A 14,118-nucleotide genomic window follows, 5' to 3' on the forward strand; every position below is an offset into this window, starting at 1 on the left:
AGATATACTGGGATGTGACCCACGTGTGCGCACTTGACCCATGTCTCCTCTAAAGAGTGGTGTGGAAAAGCTGCTGCCCACCGGACTGAGTTTGCCTCACCCAGTGCCTGGGCCTATGCTCATGCCCTGTCACAGGCCCTCCGTGCCAAGGAACTGTTTGTTGCCATGATGGTGAAAGCACTGTATTATTGTTTTCTTTTGCCTATTAACACTGTAAGTTTCTTTTCAGAAAGAGCATTTTTTTTAGTATAAAGTATATATGTTCTCTGTAGAAAGTAAGACACCACTACAGAAAACCAAGCAAGAGGAATAAAAAGTAAAATCCAGAAATAGCGTGTATTAACTTTCCAGTTTTTAGCTTCTAATATTTTAAGCATACGCAAACTCAAGATACACACTTAAAAGAAAAATCTGCACGAAAATGGTTATGCAGTATTTCAGACATCCAGAGGATAATAATGAGAGAATAATATGACACCCATGTACTAGTTTTAACTGATGTTAAAACACACCTTTGTACATCCACTTAGCATCCCCCTCCTGTCCACCTGCTCATACTAACCACTGTCCTGTAGTTAGGATGCTTCCTGTCCACTCTTGGTCCAAACCATGTAGCCTGCTCTTTCCATGTCATTAAACTTTCCTCTGTGATACGTATTTTACGCGGCTACAAAATGTTCCTTTGCACAGATGCACTAAAATTCATTTATTCATCTTCTATTGTAAGTCTTTTGGTTTATCCCGTTTTTCTCTCTCATGTAAACATTTCTCACAAATATCTTCGTAACTTACATAACTTTGGGCACACAACACATGTTTCATAGATCATAATTTTTTAATAATTTATATTATTGCTGGGATCAAAGAGCATGCAAAATTGTAAGATTTTAAATGGTTTTATAATAACTAGCAGTGATTCTGATTTAGTTATCTGTCAACTCACGCTTGTTTGTTTACATGTAACAAATTTTTTGCAGTTATTTTAGTTTTCAAATAGACTTTTGGTTGTAAGTAAAGACGTTTATTGAAATGCAAAAATTTTACCATCGCACTTAAATGAGAAAACAGCCATTTAAAACGTGTGTGTTGATGGAGAGTAAGTTGTAAAGTAGGAGAAAAAATAAATCTGCAGCTAAAAATGGGTTGAACTTCATTTTGTTACACAGTGAACAAGATGATTCCTAGGGATCAATAATCAGCTGATACCAGTGATAATTTTTTGGTCTAATTTTCTATATTCTTTTCTTCTCTAGTAGCTTTTAGTGGTTTTCACAATCATAAAAGTAACACCTGTTAACTGTAAGAAGCTTCAAAAATAGAAAATGTTACCCTTATTTCAGAGATAACTTGCTAACATTTTATTTCACTTTTTATTAAACTTATAGTTTGTCCCTCTCTATTCCTGTGTATGACCACACCTCAGTTTATTCACTCATCTTACTATTGATAGATACTCGTGTTGTTTCCTGTTGTGTGGGCTGTTAGGAACAATGCTGCTGTCTGCATTCCTGTTCCTGTATTTGGGGCCTCACACACACATTTATATTAGGAGAGAAATCGCTTGATTATAGCAGAGTACACGTGTATCCTGCTTGAATAGATAATGCCAAGCTTTTCAAAGTGATTCTAACAGTTTTCGTCACTAGTTTTTGAAATTTCTAGTTACTCCATACCTTTCCTATTCTCAGTATTGTCGCTCTTTTAAATTCTGGACACTAATAAGTGTGAAATTATATCTCAGTGTGTAATTATATCTCAGTATGGTTTTAATATGCATTCACTATTGACTATGAGAGCAAGTGCCCTTTTACATACCTGTGAGATAACTTCCTTGGCCTGTTCTAGTTGCTTGCCCAGTTTTTCTCTTGGGTTATCCCTGTTCTAATTGATTGGTGAGAGTTCTTTACATATTCTGGATGTGAATCCTTTGTCAGCTATGTAAGTTGTACACATCTCCAATTTATGGCTTGCCTTTTGTTGGATTCAAGTCCCTGCATTGGGTGATTTCTTTACCCTTTTGTGCTGTCAAATGAGAAATAATTAGCTACGCTGGAGAGTTTTGAAAATCAGATGACTTAGTACATGTGAAAGATTAGTGGTGTATTGATACTTTTTGTCTACAGAAGGGTGAATTCTTTATTCTTTTAAAATCTTCTAACTCAGGCTATTCCTAGTGATAAATCTGGGGTTTTGAAAGTCTATCTGAATAGCTTGACTTGAGTTTCTAGAAAAACTGGTACAGAATGGTTCTCTTAGGGGACGATATTTATTGTTTATTGATGTTTCTTGTGGTTAGTATTGTTATTGATATTTATTTTTGAATATGTATCTAAAATACTTATATTTGTGTTCTAGGCAAAAAGGATAAGTTACGTGTCTACTATTTGTCCTGGTTAAGAAATAAAATCCTTCACAATGACCCAGAGGTCGAGAAGAAGCAAGGGTGGACAACCGTCGGGGATTTGGAAGGATGCGTGCACTATAAAGTTGGTGAGTTCCAGGAGGCTGGTGTTTTTCCACCATTTAATTAGCATTTTATTCTTTGCAGCTTTTAATAATAAACTTGTTTCTGAAGCATGTAGGCTTTTTATGCTATTGTGTTTCTAAGGCATCTTCTGATCCTGAGATCTCGTCTAGATTCGGGTGCCCCTTAAGCACAGTGCAGTTCATTCCCGATGCTCACGCGGCCCCCTGTCTCATCCGCACGGTTCGACTTGTGAGACTGTTTACCCTTTGACCTTGACAGTCCACATTCTTCTCTGTAAGATGTGCTCCGGGATGAACCTCTTTAAGGAAGCTTTGCCAAGGAAAGCCGTACAGTTTGGACTCCTCCTTTGTGTTCCAGGCTTACTCTCCATTTAGAAGACTATGGGTCCGTGGCAGTTGCTGATAGAATGTTTAAGTTTGCCCGAAGAGCTATGACTTGCCGTGTTGAACTCAGTGCTCTATGTAAAGCTGCGTTGCTCTTTACTAGTAAATAAATCTGGCTGGCCAGTCAGTCTTTGATGGCAAAGGTGTTGTTTGTTTGTTTGTTCATTTGTTGTTTGTTTTGGTACACATGCCGTGGTTCTCATGAACAAAGCCAAAACAAGTTTTTCTTGTGTATTAAAATAAAAAATAAAAAAAACGGTACTAATGTTGAAAATAAAGGGGGAAATAATGGAGCTTAGTCAAATTCAAGTTTTATGGGAGAGATGACACATTCCAATGCGTCATTTGAAATGTTGAGAAGATCAACAAATGGCCTATGTATACCTAAGACTTACTGGCATAAGGGGCCTACTGAGTGTGGATTTCTGCCTACAGGTTTTTTGTTTTTTGGGTTTTTTTTTCTATTTGTGAAAGAATATACTGTAGTCAGTTTCTTCGCTCCCAGGGATCTTACAGCTCTTTACATTGTCTTCTTGTTTATGTAGTCTGTCTACAGCCCTCAGTTCATTGGTTAAAAATAATTGCAGGAGCCACCCCACCCCTGAGACAATTCCAAGTGCATTTGAAAGTACTGCTGTCTCCTTTGGTATAGATTATGGCATTAGGATTTTCTGTGTTGTGTTTATATGAAATACTGTTATTTGTTGAGGTGTGACTAAATCGTAGAACTAAAATCACCTAAGGCTAAATTCAGAGAAACAGCTCTTAACAGCTGCAGTGTTCACGAATCTCCCTATAGGGGGAGCTGGATTAGATGTGTTAGATGGAAATGGGCTTTTCATCAAAACAAAACAGCAGTCCTCAGGCCCATCATTCTTATGAAGAAGAGAATCACAAGAATTTTCTGGAGATAAGAGTGTGTAATACCATTCATTTAAATTTACCTTTAAATTAATTAACATGAGATAAACTTTAGAATTTAGTTCCTCTGTGGCACTAGTACCTTCCAAGTGCCCAAAAGGCATATGTAAACCGTGGCCGTCATATTAACAGCACCGATAAAAAACCTTTCCATTATCACAGAAAATTCTGTTAAACAGCACTGCTTTGGACAACCTCTTATAATCTTTTATGACTTAATATTGATGTTGATGACCTATCTGAACTGAATAGTGACAATATGTGGAGAGGTGTCAAGCTAACGAGCACCCCTCGCTTGCAGAGGAAGAGTCAAATGGCAGTGCAGTCTTAGGTGACTTACAGAGGAGCTGGTGGGTCCATGCCAGGCCAATTAGATGTGCTCAGGGCTCCTTAGGTTGTCCATTTTGAAGCATAGTTGTCTGGCTGTAAAAGAGCAGAGGCAGCGTGCAGAGTAGGACATACGTATAGTAGGAGAGCGACTTCCTTTACCGCTGCCCTTTAGGTGCAGCACTCTGGGTAGAGCCCTGGCAGTTACTACCTCTGTAGATAAGGAGGAGGTTTGAGGTGACACTTGGTCTTATACACAGAAGTAGACAGAATTCAAACTCAGTCAGTTGAGTGTTTGGTACAGCCTTTTGTGTTCCTCGGTCTGTAAGCTCCGGGCAGGACTCGGGAAAAGCCACATGGAAGATTTGACCCCCCTGCTGTGATTCCAGGCTGATTAATCCCAACATTGTCCTTACAAGGTGATACTAAGCCCTTGAGACCTGAGGGCGGTGTGCCTGGCATCACCCTTGATTATTAAATCCTTGCCATCTAAGAAGATTGGGAATATTAGGAGAGGTACTCATTGGTAGTAACCAGAACGTTGGTTGAGTCCAGCACAGCATCAAGAACTATGGGAACACCTGAGTGATACAGGAAAGAATTTGGAAAGGAAACGTGAGGCTTGATCCCGCGCAGCATTTTCTCCTTTTAGGATGGATGAATTAGTAGAAGGCATATTTATAAAGTTTAAAGAAGACCCAAAAGAATTTAAGAGTTCTATGTTGATACTGACCTGCATTTTTTTTTCATATTTGTTTTCAGTAAAATATGAAAGAATCAAATTTCTGGTCATTGCTTTGAAGAGTTCTGTGGAAGTCTATGCGTGGGCACCCAAGCCATATCACAAATTTATGGCCTTTAAGGTAACAATGTCAAGTGCACTTAGAAGTAGCATGAGCCATGCCACTGTGACCAAAACCCCTGAACAGTTGAAATTGACTCTTTAAAAGCTGAGTACTGGTAGAGTGTGTAGCTTTATCATAAGAGAGGCCATCCCCGGTATAATCAGCCTAGCTACCTGCTTCCTAAGCCCTTGCAGTATGAGAGGGAGAGAGCTGAGTGTCCGGCGGACGCCTTGACCAATGCGCCAACATGGGAATGAAGGGAGACAAAATAACACCACCCCCATTTGAAAGGCAGACTGTGACCTTCTACCTAAAGCCATGTATGCGTATAAACATTTAAATATGGTTTTGATAATGAAAAAGTGTCCACCAGTAGGCAGCTTTAAGGTATATCTATTCAATAGAGTATTAATTTAAAATTAAATTACAGAAATTCTTAATGACACAGGAATGTGTATTATATAGTAAATAGGAAAAGTTAAAAATATATGCAATATACCATTTTTGTTTAAAGAAAAGGTCGTAGAAAAATATCAGTTATTTTATGTATTTTTATTTTTTATAATTTTAGAATTTGTGATAGATAAATTTATGAAATTCTTAATTAAAAATGGTATTGTGACATTATATATAAATAACTTAATAACATTATTCCTGATATTAGACACAGAACCGTAAGCATAGCACCCTAAGACTATTTAGTGCAAGGCAAGAAATTGAGAATTTTTCATCTAAAATGATTCTCTTTATTTTTTAAAATAGTTTTGATTTATTAAGGGTAAGCTTCAGTTATTTGGAAAGTTTACACATGTAGATTGCTTATTGCTGATTCCCAGTAAAGCAGGCTAAAGGGGGTTACCATATTTGCTTAGAAAAGTCAATCTACATATATTGACTGAGAAATAACTAGTTATAAAATTATAATGATATTCCGAGGTCTGCTCTTAATACCCTTTATGTTACAGGCACTGTACTAGTCACTTTTAATGTCTTATTTAAATCTAGCTTGTGAACTGTGGGTATTGATATTTATGAAGAACCAGGGCCATCTAGGCCCATACATGTCAGCTTTTTGTCAACCTATCACTCTAGTTGGAAAATGGAAGTAGAAGTCTAAAGTGTCAGATAGAAGTCAGACAGCGACTGTGATGATCACATGATAAAATTCTCAGTATGTGACTCCTACAAGCACCGCCCCCCCCCCACCCCCCCAATCCACTGTCCGCATTTGAGTAGTTGAACAGTATGTGCCGAAGGGCCTGATTACGCCACTTTGGGTGTTTTTCTCACCAAAACGACAGAACAGTAAGTGAGGGAATAGTGTTCTTAGGAAGTATCTCTAGATGCTCCTTAACAGACAAAAGCATAGTAAATTAAAGCCTTATTTTGTAGCGTATTTTGCTTTTGTTTGTTGCCAGGGGGGCTCAGTAATTAAATAGCCAGGCCTCGCTTATCTACTGTGATCTGTTAGAAGTTAAGTTCTGCTTCGTCTCATGGCTTCTCTCTTGGTTACCCGTTTGTAGTCGTTTGGAGAATTGGTACATAAGCCGTTGCTGGTGGATCTCACCGTTGAGGAAGGCCAGAGGTTGAAAGTGATCTATGGGTCCTGTGCTGGGTTCCACGCTGTTGATGTGGATTCAGGATCAGTCTATGACATTTATCTACCAACACATGTAAGAAAGAACCCACACTCTATGGTTGGTTGACTGGCTTCATTTTGTTTTGACTTTTTCTTTACTCTGCTTAGTGAACTAACACAAGCAGGGATCCCTTACTTCCCCTGATATGGGGGTGAGTATTTAAATGATGCCCCGTTCTCAGTAGCTCCATGCTCTGAGACAGCTGGACATAGTCTCTCCTGGCTCTGTGAAGCCCCCGGAAGCTCCCTTGCCCTGGCTTTGACTAACATGGGCTGGGTGGGGGCAGTCGCTGGCAGGTCGGAACGCCCCTGGGTTGGGGGTGGTTTGAGGAACATAATTTCTTAAATAGAGTCCACAATCAAAACATGTCCCAGGGATCTCAAAAAATGTGTGTCAGTAGAGCATATGGCCTGTAAAAGGTCGACTTTGGCATGTAGGTCGCGTGGGTTTTCCAAAACGCCATCCCATCACTGTGTTTATCATCAGAAATATGAACCAGTGCATTCGCCATGACAGTCTTACTGAGCACTTTTGTGAGGACAGAAATAACCACAATCCTGCTCCTTGTACTGTGTCCCTCTTCTCTAGATCCAGTGTAGCATCAAACCCCACGCAATCATCATCCTCCCCAACACAGACGGAATGGAGCTTCTGGTGTGCTACGAAGATGAGGGCGTTTATGTGAACACCTATGGGCGGATCACCAAGGACGTGGTCCTGCAGTGGGGAGAGATGCCCACATCTGTAGGTACGCATCGCGCCGAGCACAAGGCAGTGTTTGTGAAAGAGGGACCTTCTCTAAACCTGTGTGATTTTATCATCCCTGTTTTGCATATTGTTTAGACCTTTTGGCCATTTCACAGAGTGCTTGGCAGTAGATGGTGGAACGTTAGCTCGTAGACATGGGACTGGTCACAGTCTATTTTAGAACAAAATCCAAGTAATTATTTAGTACCCTTAAAAACTCTCGTCATCTCGGTCCTTCATTTAAGACATCCAGGGACAACAGGACAGATGTGGTTGTTGACTGTGGAAAGTAAAGGGAGGCAGGCGAAGGTACATGACTTGCTGCTTGCGAGTGGCAGAGCCGCACTAGCAACACGGGCCCTTGGTCTCCTGCAGGCCACATAGGAAGATCGGTGGGAAGGAAGGTGGAGATGTGAAATTTTTATGACTTTAAGTTTATATTCCCAAACTATTTTGGTTTTATTACACTTAAGCCACTGTCTCTGTCTACTGTCATTTCTTTTTCCTGCTGTCCCTCATGACTGGTTAGATGAAAAGAGAAGCACTAAACTCTGAACCCAGTAGGTCATTGCTCAAGATAAGTACGAAAGGCCTCAGGCCTCAGGGAGCTTAACGGATTCAACCATTGAGTCAAATTACCACTTCCCAGGCTAGACCAAAAGGCTACAAAGGCAGAGTTCCTTAAAAAAAAATCTTTAAATACTAGACAGTTGAGTGTGCGTGCGTGTGTGTGTGTGTGTGTGTGTGTGAGTGTGTGTGTGAGAGAGAGAGAGAGAGAGAGAGAGAGACAGAAAGAGACATGAGCAGCATCTTTCCGTGGCTATTTCCTTGTCTTTAACATTAGGTGTTTTTCCTTTTCTAAAAGCATATATTCGATCCAATCAGACGATGGGCTGGGGAGAAAAGGCCATAGAGATCCGGTCTGTGGAAACTGGTCACCTGGATGGTGTGTTTATGCACAAAAGGGCTCAAAGACTGAAATTCTTATGTGAACGCAATGACAAGGTAACAGTGTCCTTATAGGTTATTTTTAGTTGCTTCTCTCTTTTAGCAGTGGTTTATTTTCCATGGAGTTTAGTGAAGCTTTTTCCTGGGATTTTGATAGATTCTGAAATAATTCAAGGAGCTTTTTAGTAGTAACTTTTTAGATCTGTTTATGGGGTTTGAGGTATATGTATATATATTTTTTTGCTATGAGGGGATAGATTTATCTCTGCAGAAATCATCATATATCGGGGTTTTTTTTTAAAACCCCATTAGGTGACCTGTCTAGACTGTGTTTGGCTTAGGGACAAGGAAGGTTAAAGCTGACAGTCTAGATGGATGGCTTCTTTTATGATTAGAAGCAACCAGTCACGCAAATTCAGGTAGAAGGATCCTCTCCCTTGACCTATATCAGAAAGACACACTTGTTTGTCTGCCTTTTGAGTAGTGAGGTAACTTCCCAGTTCGCCCGTCAAATGTCTAATGGTATAAATCATTTTATGCAGAATCACCAGTGTCTCTTGCAGCCAAGACCCTAGAGTATTCAAGCCCCAGGATAAAAACCGTTGTTTTTCTGAACTGACCACATCCTTGTGGTCTTCTTGTCCTACTCACTCCCAGGGAGTCCCTCCCAAAACTGGCCTTGGAGTGGAGCAGGCAGACAGACAGATGGCCTATCCTGGCCTGCTTTAGGAAGGACGTGGAAAGGAGCTGATCTTTGCCCAACTTTCTTCTCCTGTCCACTTGGACAAAAGCATGTCTAACTGCTTGAGGCAGCCTGCTCCCCTTATATTCCCATTTCTTGCTTCATGTTAAAATACAGGAAACATCCAGCAACCAGGCTTCAGGTTGACTTCTCAGATTAAATTTAAAATTTGACATGACAGCAAAGAGCTGTAGATCTCTCCTTGGCAGCTGGTCCTCCTGCCTGCCCACCGCCATGCTCAGCACAAAAGCCACGTCACCACTGACCCACTTTCCCCTGCAGTCCTAAAGGTCACTTGCTCTAATGGAGTTGACGTTTGTTTCCTACATAATCTCTCCCAAATCTTTTATCTTGAAAATCCATATAACCTCAGACCTAATCCAGGATTTTACCAGCTTTTTGACGTATATTCTCTTAAGTATATTTAATGTAGCCATAGCTGTAATATTCTTCAAGCTTTAGGTATTTAAGTAATTTTATCATTCATGATGTCATATCTCTTAAGGTTTACTAATAAAAGGTACAAAATTAAATTACTCTAGAGAATCATGTGAAATAAGTAATACATTTTAGCCTTATTTTTTAAAAGAGAAAACATTAGGTTGCTGAGGAGCCTTCCCCATTGCGTATGGAATTTTATAAACACACTTTTGTTTAGAAGGCGTCCACAGTGCAGGTAACAGAAGTAGCCCAGTTTTAGAACCATCATTTCTTTTTTTCTTTTGAGTTCTTATAATATGGCAGTGTACAAGGAGTTAGTTGTTACAAACATTGGCTACAGATGATCATTCCTCGTAAATGAGATTTTCTTTTGAAAAGAGCCTCAGCTTACCAAATGCCAATGCGGAGGTGTGGCGTGCACTCCTGGCCCTGGGGGACCTGCCTGAGAACCTCAGGGCGCATTGTCCCGCCCACGGCACACCTTCCTTTTCTCTTGCCTTCGCAGGTGTTCTTTGCCTCTGTTCGGTCTGGTGGTAGCAGTCAGGTTTACTTCATGACATTGGGCAGGACTTCCCTTCTGAGCTGGTAGAAGACGGCGGTGAAGATCTCCGGCCCCCAGAGCCTTCGAGGTCCTGAGAACTCGGAATTCCTTGCAACTGGAGCTCGGCGCTGCAGCAGGGCCACCCAGGACAGCTGTGCGCACAGACCCGCGTGTGGGCTTCTTTCCTCCCCTCCTTCCCGCTCCTCTCTTACCAGTTTACCCCCATTCTTTTCTTTTCCTTACTCACAAATAAATCAAGGCTGCAATGCAGCTGGTGCTGTTCAGATTCTACCATCAGGTGCTATGTTTGGGATCGAGCATCAGACCAGAAAGCAAACGCCTTTCCTCAGCTCCAGAATTCCCTGTCTCTGAGTGACTCTGTCGTGTGGGTGTCTGAAGGTGCAGACTGTGACCATGCCGTCGGTTTGTCGGAAGTGGGCACGAGGAGGTGTAATGTGGTCTTGACGAGTGGTTTGCTGAAGCGAAGAGCAGATTTAATATAGTAACATTAACAATGTATTTAATTGACATTTCTTTTTTGTAATGTGACAATATGTGGACAAAGAAGAAGGTGCAGGTTTAAGAAGTTAATATTTATAAAATGTGAAAGACACAGTTCCTAGGATAACTTTTTTTGTGGGTAGGGCTTGGGAGGCGGGTGGGTTGGTTCAGGGGGTCCCGTTTTGTTTCTTTGGATTTTGTTTCTTTAGCTCGGCCAAGAACTCAGTCATTTTTCTGTGTACCAGGTTTTGCCTAAATCACGTGCAGATGGTTCTTCAAGGAAAAAAAAAAAGAAAATGCGTGCATTTGTGTAACGGCCAGAACTTTGTTGTGTGACAGTATTAGCGCTGCCTCAGTTAAAGGTTTAATTTTTGTTTAAACCTAGAAGTGCGACAACAGTTTTACCACAGTCTGCACTTGCAGAGGAAAAAAAATTTTTTTTCAACCACATTTATTTTTTTTGCCTACCTCATTGTTTTTAATGCATTCAGAGGTGGTTTAGTTTATGTTTGGGGAGGAAAACATTAATGTTTAATCTTAATACCAAAACTATCAGATTAAAGATTGACTGTTTTTTTTGGTCACAGGTCTCAGTAGACACAAGAGAAATTGTCCCCGAAGATGGGGAATAGCCACATGGCTGTATCATGCTGACCGATGCAGTCTGCTTTCTCAGTGTAGAGAGCAGGGTGTTTCATTTTCACCACATTCACTGTTAGTGGTTGGTGGGTGACTGTAACCTCCGACCCAAGGGGCCACACTCAGTTCGGGGTTTGGTAGCAGACAGGCGATCACATTAGAGTAGCCACACAAAGTGTTCAGTGTTGCAGGAACCCTGCAGGGGTGGGGGTCGGGGTAGTTCCCTTTTCTAAAAATGCAATGCACTAAAAGTATTTTAAGAATGTGTAAGCTGGCATCTCCCCGTGTTCAGGTGTAGCTCAAAGCCCTGGCTTTGCCTGTTCTCTTGTTCTCTCTGTTTTTAAACCAGTTTTACTTTATGAATATGTTCACGACATTTGTAATAAATGTCTTGGGTAATAATTTGTTTCATGGCTCCATGGTCACTCAGCTCCTCTGAGGTTATCCATCTCTTCGTGGTAAAGGAACAACGCTCAGTGGCACGGTTCTGCCATCCTGCTCTCATCTTGTGGGGTTCCAAGGGGGGCAGTGTTCTGATGGCCACTTTAAATTTGTTCACCAACAGAAGCTTGGCGTTCCATAGGCTTAATTCTCCTTGTGGTTAATCTTCTTTGATAACATGAAAAGGGGCGGGGGAGGGATCTTGCCTCCCCAAAATAAAACAATCATTTTCATCTATTTGCCAAGGCTTTGCCCAGCATTCTCATCTCATTTGACATCCATTTTGACTGCTTATTCTCTTCCTCCGGGCTCAGCATTTTTGCCAAAGGCTCTCCTTTATTACAAAAACCTAGTGAAAACCATATGCACTCAACAAATGCAGGAACAGCAGCTGGCTGTACACACCCACGGAGGCAAGATGCGCTGAGAAAGCCTTTCTTTGGGGAGGACGATGAGAGGGGAGTGGTCTGTTCATCGGCGTGACTCTGGAGTTGTGCTGATGTCCAAAGTGGAAAGAACTAGCTCTGTTCAACAAATCCGTTGTTACCGTGGCAAAGATCGAACAGGTAATCCCACCTTGGAAAGGACTTTTGAGATAAGCCAGATTCCTTCACCACAGGACTTCAGTCAGAATCAAATTACTGCTGGCAATTTCCCACGTACATTTTGGCTTTTCAAGTGAAATGTGCCAACAGTGAACACGTGTACATGCCAAGAGGAGAGAAAACTGGATGGCTGGGTCTGTTCTAGTCCTTCCCGTGGCTTTAGAGAGGTGGAAGTTGGGGAGGTGTCTTTGAAAGAATACTAACCTTCTGATTCCGATATGGAAGAAATAAGAAGGGATGAGGTATTACAGTCTTGGTTATCCGTAGACTTGAAGCGCAATGTGTATAACTCAAGGGGCGTCACACAGATGAACACAGATGGTGTTTCATTGGAATTACTGAGTGGTTAGAACTTGACAAAAACTAGATTCCACTTCAGATGTGCTGGGGTCTGAGCTCAAGTTGGAATTGTGCCTGTCCTGCTCACACAGCCCCAGGCACACCCACCTGGCCCTCCCTTGGTGTTTTGAGTTGAAGGGGATTGAGTTCATCAGAGGGCCTAACCTACTGGCCTCAGACAGCAGCCTGTTCTTGAGGGGTGGGCTCCTCGTGTGTGCCTTCCTTGGCTGCGGTGTCCTTCCCTTGGCTTCGCCGCCTTGTCAGCCAGATTGTGTTGCTACGGCTTCAAGCAGGTGCCCAATTAGGTCTCTCCGTAAAAGATGGTAAGCTGTTGAAATCTCATTCTTCCAGAGAAGGGATGATTTTCCTTTAACAGGGTAGTGATTTCACAGAAGTGCCAAGATGGCAAAATTACAAAAGAAAACAGTGTTACGACGACACCATTAAATATGGAACACTGAAAACTATCATAGCAGTGCTCTTCAAAATAAAACATAAATATGTCTCTGGGTTTAGTCAAGGCTTTAATAAGTAATGCCTTTCTGTATTTAAATCAGAGTAACTTTTGAGTGCAGTGTTTTTACTTTTTTCTCATGCACGTGATATGTTGGAGAAAATGTTTACAAACATGGTTTTGTTACACTAATGTGCATCACATATTTATGGTTTACTTTTAAGTGACTTTTTAATGGGTTATTTAGGTTTTCGTCTTAGTTGTAGTCCACTTACCATGATTCTTAATCCCTAATTTGCCAATTATAAATTTGCTGAACAGCAATACAAATGACAAACTGCATTAAATTTACTAATCACAGAGTTGCAAAGCAGACTGGTGGCAAGTACGTGGCCTTTTTTTTCCCAGTGCTAACTTGTCTTCTGTGTATTATGAAAATTACTGTTGTTCCTACCCTGCCCCCCCCTTCTTTTTTCCTTAAATAAAGTAAAAATGACACCTATTTTCTGTGGCATGAGTTTCAAATATCCTGATCCTTAAGAATGTTTTCTTCTAATAAAGATCCATATTTTATGCACACCCCCTTCCCCAGGGCCAGTCCTGGCTCCAGTGGCTCCCATATCCTGCCATCTCCCTTGACAGTGATTGCCCAAGGGGTCACCAGGCACGGGTATGAAAGTGGCGAACAGTTGTTAAAAGATCTCAATGAAATTGGAGGTGAGCTTCCATCACCATGTTCCTGCAGCCAAAAAGGAGAAAAGCTGAAGATAAAAATACGATTTTATTTTTGCAAGTCTGAGGTGGGTCAAAAGTAATAGCATCATGTCTGTACCTAATAGGATAGTGAAAGTACCCCTTTCTCAAAATGGCGTATAAATACTAACATAGGTCTAATTGGAGCTCCTTCAGTGTCGGGTCTGTGTGGCCGAGCTTCTGGGGTGTGCCCCATTGATGCCCCGTAGGTCTTCTACGAGGGATGGCCGTGGACAGGTCAGGCCGCATCGTCAGAGTCAGCCCCTTGCCCAGCCTCCGGGGTTGCAGAGAGGTGGCCACGCTTTGTTTTCATCAATTGTGTTGATCAACTAGCTCCTTTGTGTTTCATACTAGAAACTTGTC

The 14,118-nt window shown here is 41.4% G+C and overlaps 1 protein-coding gene across 21 annotated transcripts in view; it reads left to right on the forward strand.

The window, feature by feature from the left end:
• The window catches only part of MAP4K4 (mitogen-activated protein kinase kinase kinase kinase 4), a 175,998-nt gene extending 162,494 nt beyond the window's left edge, over positions 1-13,504 (forward strand). For 11 of the 21 annotated variants that reach the window (XM_015596281.2, XM_015596276.2, XM_015596275.2 and 8 more), the window contains 6 exons: positions 2,356-2,490; positions 4,882-4,982; positions 6,488-6,661; positions 7,193-7,352; positions 8,217-8,356; positions 9,988-13,504. In XM_015596281.2, the coding sequence (XP_015451767.1) occupies positions 2,356-2,490; positions 4,882-4,982; positions 6,488-6,661; positions 7,193-7,352; positions 8,217-8,356; positions 9,988-10,071 (794 nt within the window). In that variant the 3' untranslated portion in view covers positions 10,072-13,504. The remainder of the gene's footprint in view (positions 1-2,355; positions 2,491-4,881; positions 4,983-6,487; positions 6,662-7,192; positions 7,353-8,216; positions 8,357-9,987) is intronic. The other 10 variants (XM_015596277.2, XM_015596282.2, XM_006920781.3 and 7 more) reach the window with 1 other exon arrangement.
• Positions 13,505-14,118: the final 614 nt, after the last annotated feature.

This window comes from Pteropus alecto, unplaced genomic scaffold (assembly GCF_000325575.1).
Source record: "Pteropus alecto unplaced genomic scaffold, ASM32557v1 scaffold288, whole genome shotgun sequence".
NCBI classification, from domain to species: Eukaryota; Metazoa; Chordata; class Mammalia; order Chiroptera; family Pteropodidae; genus Pteropus; species Pteropus alecto.